The following is a 16,321-nucleotide window of genomic DNA, read 5'->3' on the forward strand; positions in this document are numbered from 1 at the left end:
TTCCCCAAACAGCGGCATTTAAAATCTTTTGATCTTCACTGCACAGATGTCCCTGCTTGCTAAAGATATAGCTTGTTTATAGTCCTAATGTGAATAGTTTGTGCAAACATCATTCTGAACGTACCATGGGAAATTACGTTTTAATTCCAGCATTTGGCAATATGCGTTCTACAATTCCTAGACCATTAAACTGCCTCAGTGCAGTTTAATACTTTAGTCAATGATATGCTTACATCCAATGGTGTGTAATGATTGTGTAAAATCGTTTTTGCATTACTGGCCATTAAAATTACAGACTAGAATTTGTGAAATTCACACCAGTCTGTTTAGGAAAATGGGTCTTAACCTGTTTGTGCCTGACAGTTACCACTGCCATTGTCCTTGCATTAATAATTGGTTATTGTTGCAGGCTGCACTTGTAGCATTTGTGTCAGTTCTGTTTGCTGCTCTACAGGAAAGATGTGATGGCATTGGAAAGAATGACCATCAGACTATTCTTGATTCGGACTTTGCTGGCTGTACCTTGCATTAAACGTATTGCCCTATCTTGTATCTATACACTGTAAATGGATCGATTGTAATCATGTATTGTCTTTCTGCTTACTGCTTTAGCACGCAACAAAAGCTTTTCACCATACGTGACAATGAACTAAACTGAACATGGGAGATGTTGGCAAAAAGTGTTGATATTAATCATGGTTGGCATGAATGAGTTAGGCTAAAGCACTCATTCCTCAATTCTGACACTAATGCCCCTGTCCCACTTAGGAAACCTGAATGGAGACTTTGTGCCCCACCCAAGGTTTCCGTGCGGTTCCCAGAGGTTGCAGGTGGTTTTGGTCAGTCTCCCTACCTGCTTCCACTACCTGCAACCTCCGGTAACCACCTGCAACCTCCAGGAACCGCACGGAAACCTTGGGTGGGGCGCAAAGTCTCCAGAGGTTTCCGTTCAGGTTTCCTAAGTGGGACAGGGGCATAACTCTGCTGAATTGGAGGCTTTTAGAATACTATCTTAAACAATAACTGAAATCCATAAAGATAAACTTGTTTTAATATAATAGTCTTTCATGTTGAAGTTTTGCCGATTCTTTGTTCTTATTGAAAGTTTTGCTATTTATTTCATTTATGGTTTTTATTCTTTTGCTGAGTGTGGTACAACGTCTCTAATCCAAATGTTCAAATGGAAATTTTATTTCTGGATCTCAGGCAAAATAGATCATAAGTGCTGGAATTTACTTTTGTGGCATCCAGAAAGTTGTCCAGTGATAAATGGCAGGATATTAGTGTGAAGAGATAGCACGTTACCATTGCAATTATGCAATAAAGTTGCATGATGATGCATTGAAAACCTATAGAAATTAGATCAGGCTGACCAAGTGCTTCTTCAGTGTGAAGAAGGGTCCTGACCTGAAGCATCACCCATCCATACTCTCCATAGATTCCTGCCTGACCCGCTGAGTAACTCCAGCACTTTGTGTGCCTGTATTGTGTTTGCAAATGTGTCTGGGGCATGTGAGTGTAAGCTATTGGTGATAATCAAGAATTCTCCCATTTGAACACTGAAGGGTGTAAAGGCTTAGAAACATAGAAAATAGGTGGAGGAGGTGGCCATTCGGCCCTTCGAGCCAGCACCGCCATTCATTGTGATCATGGCTTGTCTAGATCTTAAATGAATACTTGTGTATTCGTTCAGGGTGGCATGGTGGCCTAGCGATAGAGCTACTGCCCTTATGGTGCCAGAGATCCGGTTTCGATCCTGACTATGGGTGCTGTCTGTACGGAGTTTGTACGTTCTCCCTGCGACCATGTGGGTTTCCTCTTAAGATCTTCGCTTTCTTTCACATACTCCAAAGACCTGCAGGTTTGTACGTTAATTGGCTTGGTATAAAATGTAAATTGTCCCTAGTGTGTGTGTGGGGGATAGTGTTAGAGTGTGGGATTGCTGGGTGGGCCAAAGAGCCAGTTTCCGCGCTGTCTCTCTAAACTAAACTATTCACCGAGGAATAGTTGGCTGGCTGGCTCGAAGGGCCGAATGGCCTACTCCTGCACCTATTGTCTATTGTCTATTGAATATGGGCATGGACGATAGTGAGTTCAGAGATTGGGACGTGGATAATCTGGCGCAGTTCAGTATTAAGAAGGAAGGAGGTGTTAGATGTTGGGATGCATAAGAATTGATAAATCCCCAAGTCTGGATGAGAGCATCACAGGTTACTATGGAAACAAGGGAGGTGATAGCAATGGAGGTATCAGTGAACTGGTGAATAATTAATGTTATACCTTTATTTAAAAAGGGCATCAGAGATGTCAGATAACTATAGGCATTGAGACTTAAATCAGCCTTGGGCAAAATCTTTAAGGGTAGAATTTGTGTACAATTGGAAAGGCAGGGGATGGAGTTAGATACAATCATTACATTTGACAGGCATTTGGAAAGGCACTTCAATGGGAATAACACAGGCACCAAAGGATATGGACTGAATCTAGGCAAATGGGATTATTATGGTGCGGCAAAAAAAGGTGGCAGTGGACATATTGGGACAAAGGGCCATTTCTTTGCTGCACAACTCTTAACTACGAATGATAAATGGGTCATGATTACTAATGCGCTGACCAATAAGTGGCTTGATAATGACTGAGATGCAGAGATTTAAGAACCCTGCCAAAATGTGAACCACAGAGAATTGCAGGATTAATCTGCACTTAGATATTTGTTCAGCCCAACTAGATGTGTTTGCAACATTTCATCTTCTGAATCCTCGCTGCTCTTCACTAGTTGTCAATGAAACACATTATTGCTGAAAATTCTCAACATGAAATATCATGTTTGGAACAAATGATCACATTGCCTAGGTAGACAAAAATGCTGGAGAAACTCAGCGGGTGAGGCAGCATTATTGGAACGAAGGAAATAGGCAACGTTGCCTATTTAGTTCGCACCATAGATGCTGCCTCACACACTGAGTTTCTCCAGCATTTTTGTCTACCTTCGATTTTCCAGCATCTGCAGTTCCTTCTTAAACATTGCCTGGGTTGGTTCTTATTTATCCGCTGGTGAGATTGATGCTCCAAGAGAATATGCTATCAGGACGAACATCCGGAATTAATAACACAGGCAACAGTGCATGCACCATGCGAGATAGCTTAATGCATGAAGACATCTTTAAAGGCTTTGCAGCTTCAAACAAGAATAGAGGGGCAAAGGACAGTGACTTAAGTGAAGAATGCATTGTGGAGTAAATTAATTGTGACAATGAAGCATTTTTCCGATGTAGCATTTGTTTCCATGGTTATGGATATCTCTGAAAATAACAGCGGCAAGGATGGGAAAGTACCTGAGGAGAAAATTGACACTGATCAGGGAGACGTTTGGGAGAATAATGCATAAGATTCATTGAGCAGAAGAGTTTCATCACCCAGCAAGCAATTGCCAAATCCAAAAAAGCTACAATTCATAAAACAATTGTCACCGCAAGATAGAAACATACAAAATAGGTGCAGGAGGAGGCCATTCGGCCCTTCGAGCCAGCACCGCCATTCATTGTGATCATGGCTGATCGTCTCCAATCAATAACCCGTGCTTGCCTTCTCCCCATATCCCTTGATTCCCGAGAGCTCTATCTAACTCTCTCTTAAATCCATCCAGTGACTTGGCCTCCATTGCCCTCTGTGGCAGGGAATTCCATAAATTCACAACTCCCTGGGTGAAATTTTTTTTCTCACCTCAGTCTTAAATGGCCTCCCCTTTATTCTAAGACTGTGGCTCCTGGGTCTGGACTCGCCCAACATTGGGAACATTTTTCCTGCATCTAGCTGGTCCAGTCCTTTTAAGATGTATTGTTACTTTATCACCCTCAACCCTGGACCACCATGCCATTATCCCTACTGTGTAGGAAGGAACTGCAGATGCTCGTTTACACCAAAGATAAACACAAATGCTAGAGTAACTCAGCGGGGCAGGCAGCATCTCTGGAGAAAATGGATGTGATGTTTGGGGTTGAGACCCTTCTTCTGAGGAAGGATTTTGCCCCAAAACGTCACGGATTCCTTTTCTCCAGAGATGCTGCCCACCCGGCTGAGTTACTTCAGCATTTCGTGCCTATGCCATTATCCCTGTTCATTATTACTCAGATAGTGAGTGAACAACATGAAGGACCATATAACCATATAACAATTACAGCACGGAAACAGGCCATCTCGGCCCTTCAAGTCCGTGCCGAACACTTATTTCCCCCTAGTCCCATCTACCTGCACTCAGACCATAACCCTCCATTCCTTTCCCGTCCATATACCTATCCAATTTATTTTTAAATGATAAAATCAAACCTGCCTCTACCATTTCCACTGGAAGCTCATTCCACACAGCTACCACTCTCTGAGTAAAGACGTTCCCCCTCATGTTACCCCTAAACTTCTGTCCCTTAATTCTCAAGATGTCCTCTTGTTTGAATCTTCCCTACTCTCAATGGGAAAAGCTTATCCACGTCAACTCTGTCTATCCCTCTCATCATTTTAAAGACCTCTATCAAGTCCCCTCCTTAACCTTCTGCGCTCCAAAGAATAAAGACCTAACTTGTTCAACCTTTCTCTGTAACTTAGTTGCTGAAACCCAGGCAACATTCTAGTAAATCTCCTCTGTACTCTCTCTATTTTGTTGACATCCTTCCTATAATTAGGCGACCAAAATTGTACACCATACTCCAGAATTGGCCTCACCAATGCCTTGTACAATTTTAACATTACATTCCAACTTCTATACTCAATGCTCTGATTTATAAAGGCCAGCACACCAAAAGCATTCTTTACCACCCTATCTACATGAGATTCCACCTTCAGGGAACTATGCACAGTTATTCCTAGATCCCTCTGTTCAACTGCATTCCTCAATTCGCTACCATTTATCATGTACGTCCTATTTTGATTTGTCCTGCCAAGATGTAGCACCTCACACTTATCAGCATTAAACTCCATCTGCCATCTTTCAACCCACTCTTCCAAATGGTTTAAATCTCTCTGTAGACTTTGAAAAATTACTTCATTATCCACAACACCACCTATCTTAGTATCATCTGCATACTTACTAATCCAATTTACCACACCATCATCCAGATCATTGATGTACATGAGAAACAACAGTGGACCCAACACAGATTCCTAAGGCACCCCACTAGTCACCGGCCTCCAACCTGACAAACAGCCATCCACCATTACTCTCTGGCATCTCCCATTCAGCCACTGTTGAATCCATCTTGCTACTCCACCATTAATACCCAACAATTGAACCTTCTTAACCAACCTTCCACGAGGAACCATGTCAAAGGCCTTACTGAAGTCCATATAGACAACATCCACTGCTTTACCCTCATCAATTTCCCTAGTAACCTCTTCAAAAAATTCAAGAAGATTAGTCAAACATGACCTTCCAGGCACAAATCCATGTTGACTGTTCCTAATCAGACCCTGTTTATCCAGATGCTTATATATATTATCTCTAAGTATCCTTTCCATTAATTTGCCCACCACTGACGTCAAACTAACAGGTCTATAATTGTTAGGTTTACTCTTAGAACCCTTTTTAAACAATGAACCAACATGCGCAGTACGCCAATCCTCCGGCACTATTCCCGTTTCTAATGACATTTGAAATATTTCTGTCATAGCCCCTGCTATTTCTACACTAACTTCCCTCAATGTCCTAGGGAATATCCTGTCAGGACCTGGAGACTTATCCATTTTCATATTTTTCAAAAGTGTCCGTACGTCTTCTTCTTTGAATCTCATAGTTTCCATAGCTACTCTACTTGTTTCCCTTACCTCACATAATTCAATATCCTTCTCCTTGGTGAATACCGAAGAAAAGAAATTGTTCAATATCTTGGGTTTTTTTTCTAATCTATGTGTTTCAATGGTTCATTGGTACTTTATTGTCACATGTACTTAGATACAGTGAAACTCTGTGTTATACATACAATTTAGTAGATTCAGACTATGCATAAGCAAAATAAGTGCAAAATGCACAATTATACGCGTATAAAAATGCATTGATTGGAAGAATAATAGAAGTTGGACAAAAATGCTGGAGAAACTCAGCGGGTGAGGCAGCATCTATGGAGCGAAGAAATAGGCGACGTTTCGGGTCAAGACCCTTCTTCAGACTGATGTGCGGGTGGGGGGGGGGGGGGTGGTGGAGCGGGAAGAAGAAAGGAAGAGGCGGAGACTAGGCTGTGGGAGAGCTGGGAAGGGAGGGGAAGAAGGGAGTAAGCAAGGACTACCTGAAATTGTAGAAGTCAATGTTCATACCACTGGGGTGTAAACTGCCCAAGTGAAATATGAGGTGCTGCTCCTCCAATTTGTGGTGGGACTCACTCTGGCCATGGAGGAGGCCCAGGACAGAAAGGTCGGATTCGGAATGGGAGGGGGAGTTGAAGTGCTGAGCCACCGGGAGATCAGGTTGGTTAATGCGAACTGAGCGGAGGTGTTGGGTGAAGCGATTGCCAAGCCTGCACTTGGTCTCACCGATGTAGAGCAGTTGACACCCAGAACAGCGGATGCAATAGATGAGGTTGGAGGAGGTGCAGGTGAACCTCTGCCGCACCTGGAAAGACTGCTTTGGTCCTTGGATGGAGTCGAGGGGGGAGGTAAAGCGACAAGTGTAGCATTTTCTGTGGTTGCAAGGGAAAGTACCAGGGGAGGGGGTGGTTTGGGTGGGAAGGGACAAATTGACCAGGGAGTTATGGAGGGAGAGGTCTCTGCAGAAAGCCGAAAGGGGAGGAGATGGGAAGATGTGACTAGTGGTGGGATCCCGTTGGAGGTGGCGAAAATGTCGGAGTATTATATGTTGTATGTGACGGCTGGTGGGGTGGAAGGTGAGGACTAGGGGGACTCTGCCCTTGTTACGAGTGGAGGGAAGGGGAGTGAGAGCGGAGCTACGGGATATAGAGGAGACCCTGATGAGAGCCCCATCTATAGTTGAAGAGGAAAACCCCGGTTCCCTAAAGAATGAGGACATCTCCGATGGCCTGGTTTGGAACACCTCATCCTGGGTGCAGATGCGGCGTAGACGGAGGAATTGGGAGTAGGGGATAGAATCCTTACAGGAGGCAGGGTGGGAAGAAGTGTAGTCCAGGTAGCCATGGGAGTCAGTGGGTTTGTAAAAGAATAATAGATTTCACTTGTAAACAGTTGTCATGTTTCTGGTTCCATCTGATGCACTTCAAGTTTCAGGTCCACTATCCTGGCAGCACCAATGAAGTACCAGCCTCATAGTTGTACTAATTGAATGGTGCTTTGGACTCTCTCATTACAAGCCCTGTTTTTATGTCCTTAAGCTTTGGCAGAACGGACCTACCAATGAAGGCAACATGGTGGCAAATAGTTGGGGTGGAGGCACCCTGGCAGTTCTCAACATTGAAAAAAAATACTATGCTGTCAATTCAAAAACAGGCTCGGAAACCCTGGAAATGCTATGCTTTGCACAAAATTACATCTTACAAGTTTTGAGATTTTACAATCCAGGTGTACAGTTGGGAATCCAAGGCGGATAGTTTTAGAAAAAAGTAACGCTCTATTTAAAGTGGTCGCTCATCAGAAGAATTTATTGACATTGGGACTGTGCAAGCCAAAATAGAGAAGGAAAAGTAAGAGGAGTACATTGAAGAGTCTTGACCCGAAACATCACCCATTCCTTCTCCCCAGAGATGCTGACTGTCCCGCTAGTTTACTCCAGCATTTTGTGTCTACATTGAACTAACCCGCACAACCCAATTCCTACCCTGAATTGCATTACAAACCATTTCTTGAACTATGGTGGAATTGTTTTTCTGCACTGATATCTTTTTTTTTTTTTGCACACTATTTTTATTTTTATAGTTTTGCAGAATTTTTATGTGTAATATGTTTTTGTGTGTTGTCCGCATCTGTGCCTGGGTAGTGCAGATAAGATTTCCATTGTACCTGCAACCACGCCATACTTGTGTATCATATATCATATAGCCAGCAGCCGTCCGTCTTAAATTCGTTTTTTTTAAATAGTTTTTAGTGAGTCCTGTTTTTTTGTTTGTAGGGGATATGGTCTTTTAATGTGGGGGGGTAGGTGTTACTTTATTTATAGGTCCCTACCTGGTCGGTGTGGCAGCCTTTTTTCCGGGCTGCCCGTCGACCCGTCCTCGTGGCCTACCAGCGGGCTTGGAGCGCCGTTTCTTGGCGGGAACCACCCAGCACCTCGGCCTGGGTGGCGGCACAGCATTGGAGCGCTGGAGCGGAGCGGAGCGGGCGATGCCTTGCCTGGGTCGCCGCGCTGGAGCTCTGGCGAGCTGGACCGCCGTGAGCAACATCTCCGGGCTGCGGGTTTGCGGAGCGGAGAGACGGCGTGCGTAGAGGCGGCAGTGCGGAGAGCGGGCGCCGACTTTTTCATCTGGAGCCTGGGAGCGCCAAACCGGCGCGGCCTTGTCGGCTTCGGCAGCCGCGGGCTCCAACCAAGAAGCGGCCGTTCCAGGTGGCCCAGCCGCCGAAAGGACTCTCCCGACGCCGGGGCAAGACCACCCGGTGAGAACGGCCAGGGACATCGGGCCTCCGTACAGGCAATTGCGGTGGCCTCAATAGGCCTGACTTTGGGGTGATCATGGGGTGGGGACTGGACATTGTGCCTTCCCCCACAGTGCTATCCACTGTGGGGGGATGATTTTTTTGTCTAATTGTAGTCCTGTAGGTCTGTGTCCAAGATGGCTGCCGTGAAGAGAGAGTGGACGCTGGCACGCTTTGGCTGCCGCTGCTCTCTTTTCACACTGTGTTTTTGATTTTCTGTTTTTGGATTGAATTCTGTTTTTAATTTGTGTCACTGTGATGTCTTTAATTACTTGTTTTATTCCGATTATATGTTTTTATTCCGATTACTATGTAAGGTGTCCTTGAGATGTATGAAAGGCGCCCATTAAATAAAATTTATTATTATTATTATTATATACCTATTCAAAAATGCATCGTTGATTACTATCCTATTGTTTGTTTCTTTTTAAATGTCACATAAATGAAATGAAAGACCAGTTCAAATGGAGGTTTTGCACAAACCTAGAGAAGGTCAAACCTAATCCATCTAATGATAAAGTTCAAGTGTCATTTGGGTACCTGTCCTGTGTTGTGAGTGTTACAGAGCACCGAATACAGAGACTTTTTGTACGTGGACAACCTCTCAGAAGCACAGTAAACTCCACGTACTGAAATATAATACCCTTAATTAATAGTTAGGTGTGCCTTGATTTCCTTTGTAGATGCGGCTTGGTGAGAAATATTAATATTCTTTTTCCTATCGAATGTTCTAAAATAATCCCCTTGTTTTTCTCCAGAATGGGAGCTTCTGACAATATCTACAACGGTCAAAGTACATTTATGGAAGAGCTGACAGAGGCTGCAGAGATCATTAAAAAAGCGACGTCTCGCTCATTGATCATCTTGGATGAGCTGGGAAGAGGCACAAGTACTCATGACGGCATTGCTATTGCCTATGCCACCCTGGAGCATTTTGTAAAAGATGTAAGTAATTTTGCATGAAGAAATGTATTCCCATAGTGCTGTCAGCACACTGTCGCTACATTTGGATCAATAAGCACAAAGTGCTTTCCTTCTATTGCTCTTAAATGGTTTAAATCTGGACACTGAACTGCATTTCTCATTTGGCTGAGTGCAGGAGATGGTGTCCCTGAAATCATTGTTGCTGCAATGTATTTGAGAGCTTCATTATTACTTCCCATAAAGGCAGCCCGCTCCCAAAATAATATGGACATTATTTTGTGCTCTGCTTATGATCCAGTGAAATATAAAGTGGAGAAAAGTCTCTCCAAAAACATCCAGTCAAACTAAGTTTGCAAGTAATTTGTTCATTTGGCATTGTATTTTGACTTTTTTTCTGCAGCCCATTTAAATTGTACATAGAGCATAGAATATTCATAGTGAGGAGCACAGTCTTTTCAACACAGTGATTGAAATATATTTTTCCAGTGAACACATTCCTGCATTTATGTGTATGAAGGAACTGCAGATGTTGGTTTATACTGAAGATAGACACAAAATGCTGGAGTTACTCAGCGGGTCTGTTCCAAAGGAATAGGTGATGTTTTGGGTCGGAACCCTTCTTCAGACTCGGTGCCTATTTGGTTGAGTTTTGGGAAATGGGAAATTAGATAAGGCACCTTCCATCATATTTGACTTTTGCTCTTGTCACCTTTGGTCAACTGGAAGCAAAAGAAGTTCTTGCCAGTCCTTGAGTGCTGCTGGTGTGGAGTGTTTAAGAAAACTTGGGTTCTTATTTACCATTTACCAGAGGCCTGAGAACCGTTGGAGTGAGTGGAGGAGGGTCAGGGCGGTGAGTGCTTAAATCGGGCGCGGGGCTTTATTTTACAGAGGCCCGGAACCGTTGGAGCGAGTGGAGGAGGGTCAGGGCTTTTACCAAAATCCGTAACGTTCCACACTCCATAGGGAGGGTTCTGGTGGAAGCCGCTGATTGGCGGAAGCAGACTAGAGGAAGCAGCTGATTGGATGCAACCTCAGGTTAGCATTTCTGGTTAAAGGTACAGTGGGCTAAGGGTACGGTGGGCTAAAGGTACAGTGCTTTAGTAAAGGTACAGTGGGCCAAGGGTACAGTGGGCTAAAGGTACAGTGCTTTAGTAAAGGTACAGTGGGCCAAGGGTACAGTGGGCCAAAGGTACAGTGGCTTAAGGGTACAGTGGGCCAAGGGTACAGTGGGCTAAAGGTACAGTGCTTTAGTAAAGGTACAGTGGGCTAAGGGTACAGTGGGCTAAAGGTACAGTGCTTTTTGTTTATATAATAAAGGTACAGTTTAAAGGTCAAGAGGGAGCAGCTGTTGTGAGTCAGAAACCTGCTGATTTCTCCCAGCAGTTTCTATTGTATTGTACTGGTATCGGATCCAGGGTAAGGCGAGAGAATGACAGTCAGAGCAGTGTACTGTTCTGGATGTCAGATATGGGAGGTCATGGTGTCAGATGGCCCTCCAGACGTCCACATCTGCACCAGGTGCAGAGAGATGGGGCTCCTAAGGGACCGTATTAGGATCCTGGAGCAGCAGGTCGATGACCTCTGTCTGGTCAGGGAGAGTGAGGAGGTCATAGAGGGGAGTTATAGGGAGGTGGTCACTCCAAAACCACGGGGGAGAGACATGTGGGTCACGCTAAGGAAGGGCAAGGGGCAGAGGCAGGAACGAGTGAGTACTCCAATGTCGGTACACCTTGCAAATAAGTACTCCTGTTTGAGTACGGATGGGGGTGACAGCCTGCCCGGGGGTAGCGACAGCGGACGGGCCTCCAGCACAGAGACCGGCCCTGTTGCTCCGAAAGGTAGGGAAAAAAAGAAGAGGGCAATAGTAATTGGGGACTCTATTGTTAGGGGGTCGGATAGGCGATTCTGTGGACGCAGTCGGGAGACCAGGATGGTGGTCTGCCTCCCTGGTGCCAAGGTCTCGGACGTGTCTCAACGCATCCAAGATATCCTGAAATCAGAGGGAGAGGAGCTTGAGGTCGTGGTACATATAGGTACCAATGACATAGGTAAAAAAAGGGAAGAGGTCCTGAAGGGAGGATTTAGGGAGTTGGGAGGAGAGTTAAGGATAAGGACCAAAAAGGTAACATCTCAGGATTACTGCCTGTGCCACGCGACAGTGAGAGTAGGAATGGAGCGAGGTGGTGGATAAATGCGTGGCTGAAAGACTGGTGCAGAGGGCAGGGATTCAAGTTTCTGGATCATTGGGACTTCTTTTGGGGAAGGTGGGACCTGTACAGAAAGGATGGGTTGCACTTGAAATATCCTGGCGGGGAAATTTGCAAAGGCCACTGGGGAGACTTTAAACTAGAATGGTTGGGGCGAGGGACTCAAATAGAGAATGCTAGTAGACAGAATGGGAGGCAGGAAGCAGAAAAGGGAAGCACTCGGACACAAGAGGAGAAAGAAAAAAAAAGGAAATAAACAGAGAATAAGAGACGGGGGGTTTCTTAAATGTGCATATTTTAATGCTAGGAGCATTGTAAGAAAGGTGGATGAGCTTAGAGTCTGGATAGACACCTGGAAGTATGATGTTGTGGCGATCAGTGAAACATGGTTGCAGGAGGGCTGTGATTGGAAACTAAATATTCCAGGATTTCGTTGCTTCAGGTGTGATAGAATTGGAGGGGCAAGAGGTGGAGGTGTTGCATTGCTAGTCAGGGAAGATATTACAGCAGTGCTTTGGCAGGATAGATTGGAGGGCTCATCTAGGGAGGCTATTTGGGTGGAACTGAGAAGTGGGAAAGGTGTAGCAACACTTATAGGGGTGTATTATAGACCGCCAAATGGGGAACGAGAATTGGAAGAGCAAATATGTAAGGAGATAGCAGATATTAGTAGTAAGCACAAGGTAGTGATTGTGGGAGATTTCAACTTTCCACACATAGACTGGGAAACACATTCTGTAAATGGGCTGGATGGTTTGGAGTTTGTAAAATGTGTGCAGGATAGTTTTTTGCAGCAATACATAGAGGTACCTACTAGAGGAGGGGCAGTGCTGGACCTCCTGTTAGGAAATGAGACGGGACAGGTGGCGGAGGTATGCGTTGGGGAGCACTTCGGGTCCAGTGATCACAATACCATTAGTTTCAATATAATTATGGAGAAGGTCAGAACTGGACCTAGGGTTGAGATTTTTGATTGGAGAAAGGCTAACTTTGATGAGATGCGAGATGATTTAAAAGGAGTGAACTGGGACATTTTGTTTTATGGGAAAGATGTAGAAGAGAAATGGAGGACATTTAAAGGGGAAATTTTAAGAGTACAGAATCTTTATGTTCCTGTTCGGTTGAAAGGAAACAGTAAAAATTGGAATGAGCCCTGGTTTTCAAGGGAAATTGGACATCTTGTTCGGAAAAAGAGGGAGATCTACAATAATTATAGGCAGCATGAAGTAAATGAGGTGCTTGAGGAGTATAAGGAATGTAAAAAGAATCTTAAGAAAGAAATTAGAAAAGCTAAAAGAAGATATGAGGTTGCTTTGGCAAGTAAGGTGAAAGTAAATCCAAAGGGTTTCTACAGCTATATTAATAGCAAAAGGATAACGAGGGATAAAATTGGTCCATTGGAGAGACAGAGTGGACAGCTATCTGCAGAGCCAAAAGAGATGGGGGAGATATTGAACAATTTCTTTTCTTCGGTATTCACCAAGGAGAAGGATATTGAATTATGTGAGGTAAGGGAAACTAGTAGAGTAGCTATGGATACTATGAGTTTCAAAGTAAAAGAAGTACTGACACTTTTGAAAAATATAAAAGTGGATAAGTCTCCAGGTCCTGACAGGATATTCCCTAGGACATTGAGGGAAGTTAGTGTAGAAATAGCCGGGGCTATGACAGAAATATTTCAAATGTCATTAGAAACGGGAATAGTCCCCGAGGATTGGCGTACTGCGCATGTTGTTCCATTGTTTAAAAAGGGTTCTAAGAGTAAACCCAGCAATTATAGACCTGTTAGTTTGACTTCAGTGGTGGGCAAATTAATGGAAAAGATACTTAGAGATAATATATATAAGCATCTGGATAAACAGGGTCTGATTAGGAACAGTCAACATGGATTTGTGCCTGGAAGGTCATGTTTGACTTATCTTCTTGAATTTTTTGAAGAGGTTACTAGGGAAATTGACGAGGGTAAAGCAGTGGATGTTGTCTATATGGACTTTAGTAAGGCCTTTGACAAGGTTCCTCATGGAAGGTTGGTTAAGAAGGTTCAACTGTTGGGTATAAATGCAGGAATAGCAAGATGGATTCAACAGTGGCTGAATGGGAGAAGCCAGAGGGTAATGGTGGATGGCTGTTTGTCGGGTTGGAGGCAGGTGACTAGTGGGGTGCCTCAGGAATCTGTTTTGGGTCCTTTGTTGTTTGTCATGTACATCAATGATTTGGATGAAGGTGTGGTAAATTGGATTAGTAAGTATGCAGATGATACCAAGATAGGGGGTGTTGTGGATAATGAAGAGGATTTCCAAAGTCTACAGAGTGATTTAGGCCATTTGGAAAAATGGACTGAAAGATGGCAGATGGAGTTTAATGCTGATAAATGTGAGGTGCTACACCTTGGCAGGACAAATCAAAATAGGACGTACATGGTAAATGGTAGGGAATTGAAGAATACAGTTGAACAGAGGGATCTGGGAATAACCGTGCATAGTTCCTTGAAGGTGGAATCTCATATAGATAGGGTGGTAAAGAAAGCTTTTGGTATGCTAGCCTTTATAAATCAGAGCATTGAGTATAGAAGCTGGGATGTAATGTTAAAATTGTACAAGGCATTGGTGAGACCAAATCTGGAGTATGGTGTACAATTTTGGTCGCCCAATTATAGGAAGGATGTCAACAAAATAGAGAGAGTACAGAGGAGATTTACTAGAATGTTGCCTGGGTTTCAACAACTAAGTTACAGAGATAGGTTGAATAAGTTAGGTCTTTATTCTCTGGAGCGCAGAAGGTTAAGGGGGGACTTGATAGAGGTCTTTAAAATGATGAGAGGGATTGACAGAGTTGATGTGGACAAGCTTTTCCCTTTGAGAATAGGGAAGATTCAAACAAGAGGACATGACTTCAGAATTAAGGGACAGAAGTTTAGGGGTAACATGAGGGGGAACTTCTTTACTCAGAGAGTGGTAGCGGTGTGGAATGAGCTTCCAGTGGAAGTGGTGGAGGCAGGTTCGTTGGTATCATTTAAAAATAAATTGGATAGGCATATGGATGAGAAGGGAATGGAGGGTTATGGTATGAGTGCAGGCAGGTGGACTAAGGGAAAAATGTTGTTCGGCACGGACTTGTAGGGCCGAGATGGCCTGTTTCCGTGCTGTAATTGTTATATGGTTATATGGTTATTGCTAGAGGTGAATGTAAGATTGCCTCTATCCAATTGACCTCACATGGAGCTAGACACAACTTGCTGGAGTAACTCAGCGGGCAGGCAGCAACACTGGAGAAAAGGAATTGGTGACGTTTTAGGTCGAGACCTTTCTTCAGTCTGAAGGCAGCATCTCGAGAGAGATGGAATGGGTGACATTTCGGGTCGAGACCCTTCTTCAGACTAATACCTTCCTTCCCACTCATTCCTTCTCTCCAGGGATGCTGCCTGACCCGCTGAGTTACTCCAGCATTTTGTGTCTATCTTCGATTTAAACCAGCATCATTCTGCAGTGCCATCCTGCACATGACCTCACATGGAAATTTTTACTGAGAACCTTTATCCATCCGTGTGGAGAAAGGTGAGCAAAATACTGTAAGTGATCAGTGGCAGAAGTTCCACTGGATGACACGGTACTGGGGGACTTCCTTTGTCACATAAGCAGAATGTATGGCTGCTTATCTGAGCAACCTGTCCATATCCGGAGGAGGAAACATTGGTGTCTTCATCTGTTTAATCATCGATCTCAGCAAACTTGTGCAAATCAAAAATTAGTTATCATTTGCTTGCCTGGTGCTTCAACATGGAACTAGTGCCAGCAATCCAGAAAAAAAACATATGGTTCGCAGGTTGCTTTGACAAACCTAACTTTTTTTGCTGTGGGTCTTGCAAATGTAGTTACACTCTGCAATTTATGTCAGATTGCATCATGATATTGTAAAAGGTTGATGAAGAGAAAAACATGGAAGGAAACCCTTGTGTGGGACATGAGACATCTTTAACATTTTACAAACTGTATGAAATGAAGGAGATTGAAGGATTGGACGATTTTTGTACGTTTAGTTTAGTTTAGAGATACAGTGCGGAAACAGGCCCTTCGGCCCACCGAGTTCCCACCGAGTTCGCACCGATCAGCGATCCCCGCACATTAACACTACCCAACCCATACTAGGGACAATTTACAATTTTACCAAGCTAATTAGCTGACACACCTGTACGTCTTTGGAGTGTGGGAGGAAATCGAAGGTCACGGGGAAACGTGCAAACTCCATACAGACAGCACCCGTAGTCAGGATTGAACCCGGGTCCCTAGCGTTGAAAGGCAGCAACTCTACCGCTGTGCCACCATGTCATCCAACTTGCTCTAAATGTTTACTTGTCAGCATCCATGCTGTTTTTTTCGTCGATGAAAATATACCTGCTCTTTTATATATGATTTGTAACCTGAAACCGCATCTTGGTTTCACCTGGTATGAGCAGGCAGTGGTGAACTGCACAATGTGTAGGAAGAAACTGCAGATGCTGATTTAAACAGAAGATAGACATAAAAAGCTGGAGTAACTCAGCGGGTCAGGCAGCATCTCCGGAGAAAACGACTGGGTCTGAAGAAGGGTGTCGACCCGAAACGTCACCT

General features: G+C 44.1%; 1 protein-coding gene across 2 annotated transcripts in view; it reads left to right on the forward strand.

Annotated features, from left to right (window-relative positions):
- The window catches only part of msh3 (mutS homolog 3), a 285,979-nt gene that overhangs the window by 206,838 nt on the left and 62,820 nt on the right, over positions 1 to 16,321 (forward strand). For both annotated transcript variants that reach the window (XM_033018740.1, XM_033018741.1), the window contains exon 21: positions 9,342 to 9,528. In XM_033018740.1, the coding sequence (XP_032874631.1) occupies positions 9,342 to 9,528 (187 nt within the window). The remainder of the gene's footprint in view (positions 1 to 9,341; positions 9,529 to 16,321) is intronic.

This window comes from Amblyraja radiata, chromosome 3, assembly GCF_010909765.2.
Source record: "Amblyraja radiata isolate CabotCenter1 chromosome 3, sAmbRad1.1.pri, whole genome shotgun sequence".
NCBI classification, from domain to species: domain Eukaryota; kingdom Metazoa; phylum Chordata; class Chondrichthyes; order Rajiformes; family Rajidae; genus Amblyraja; species Amblyraja radiata.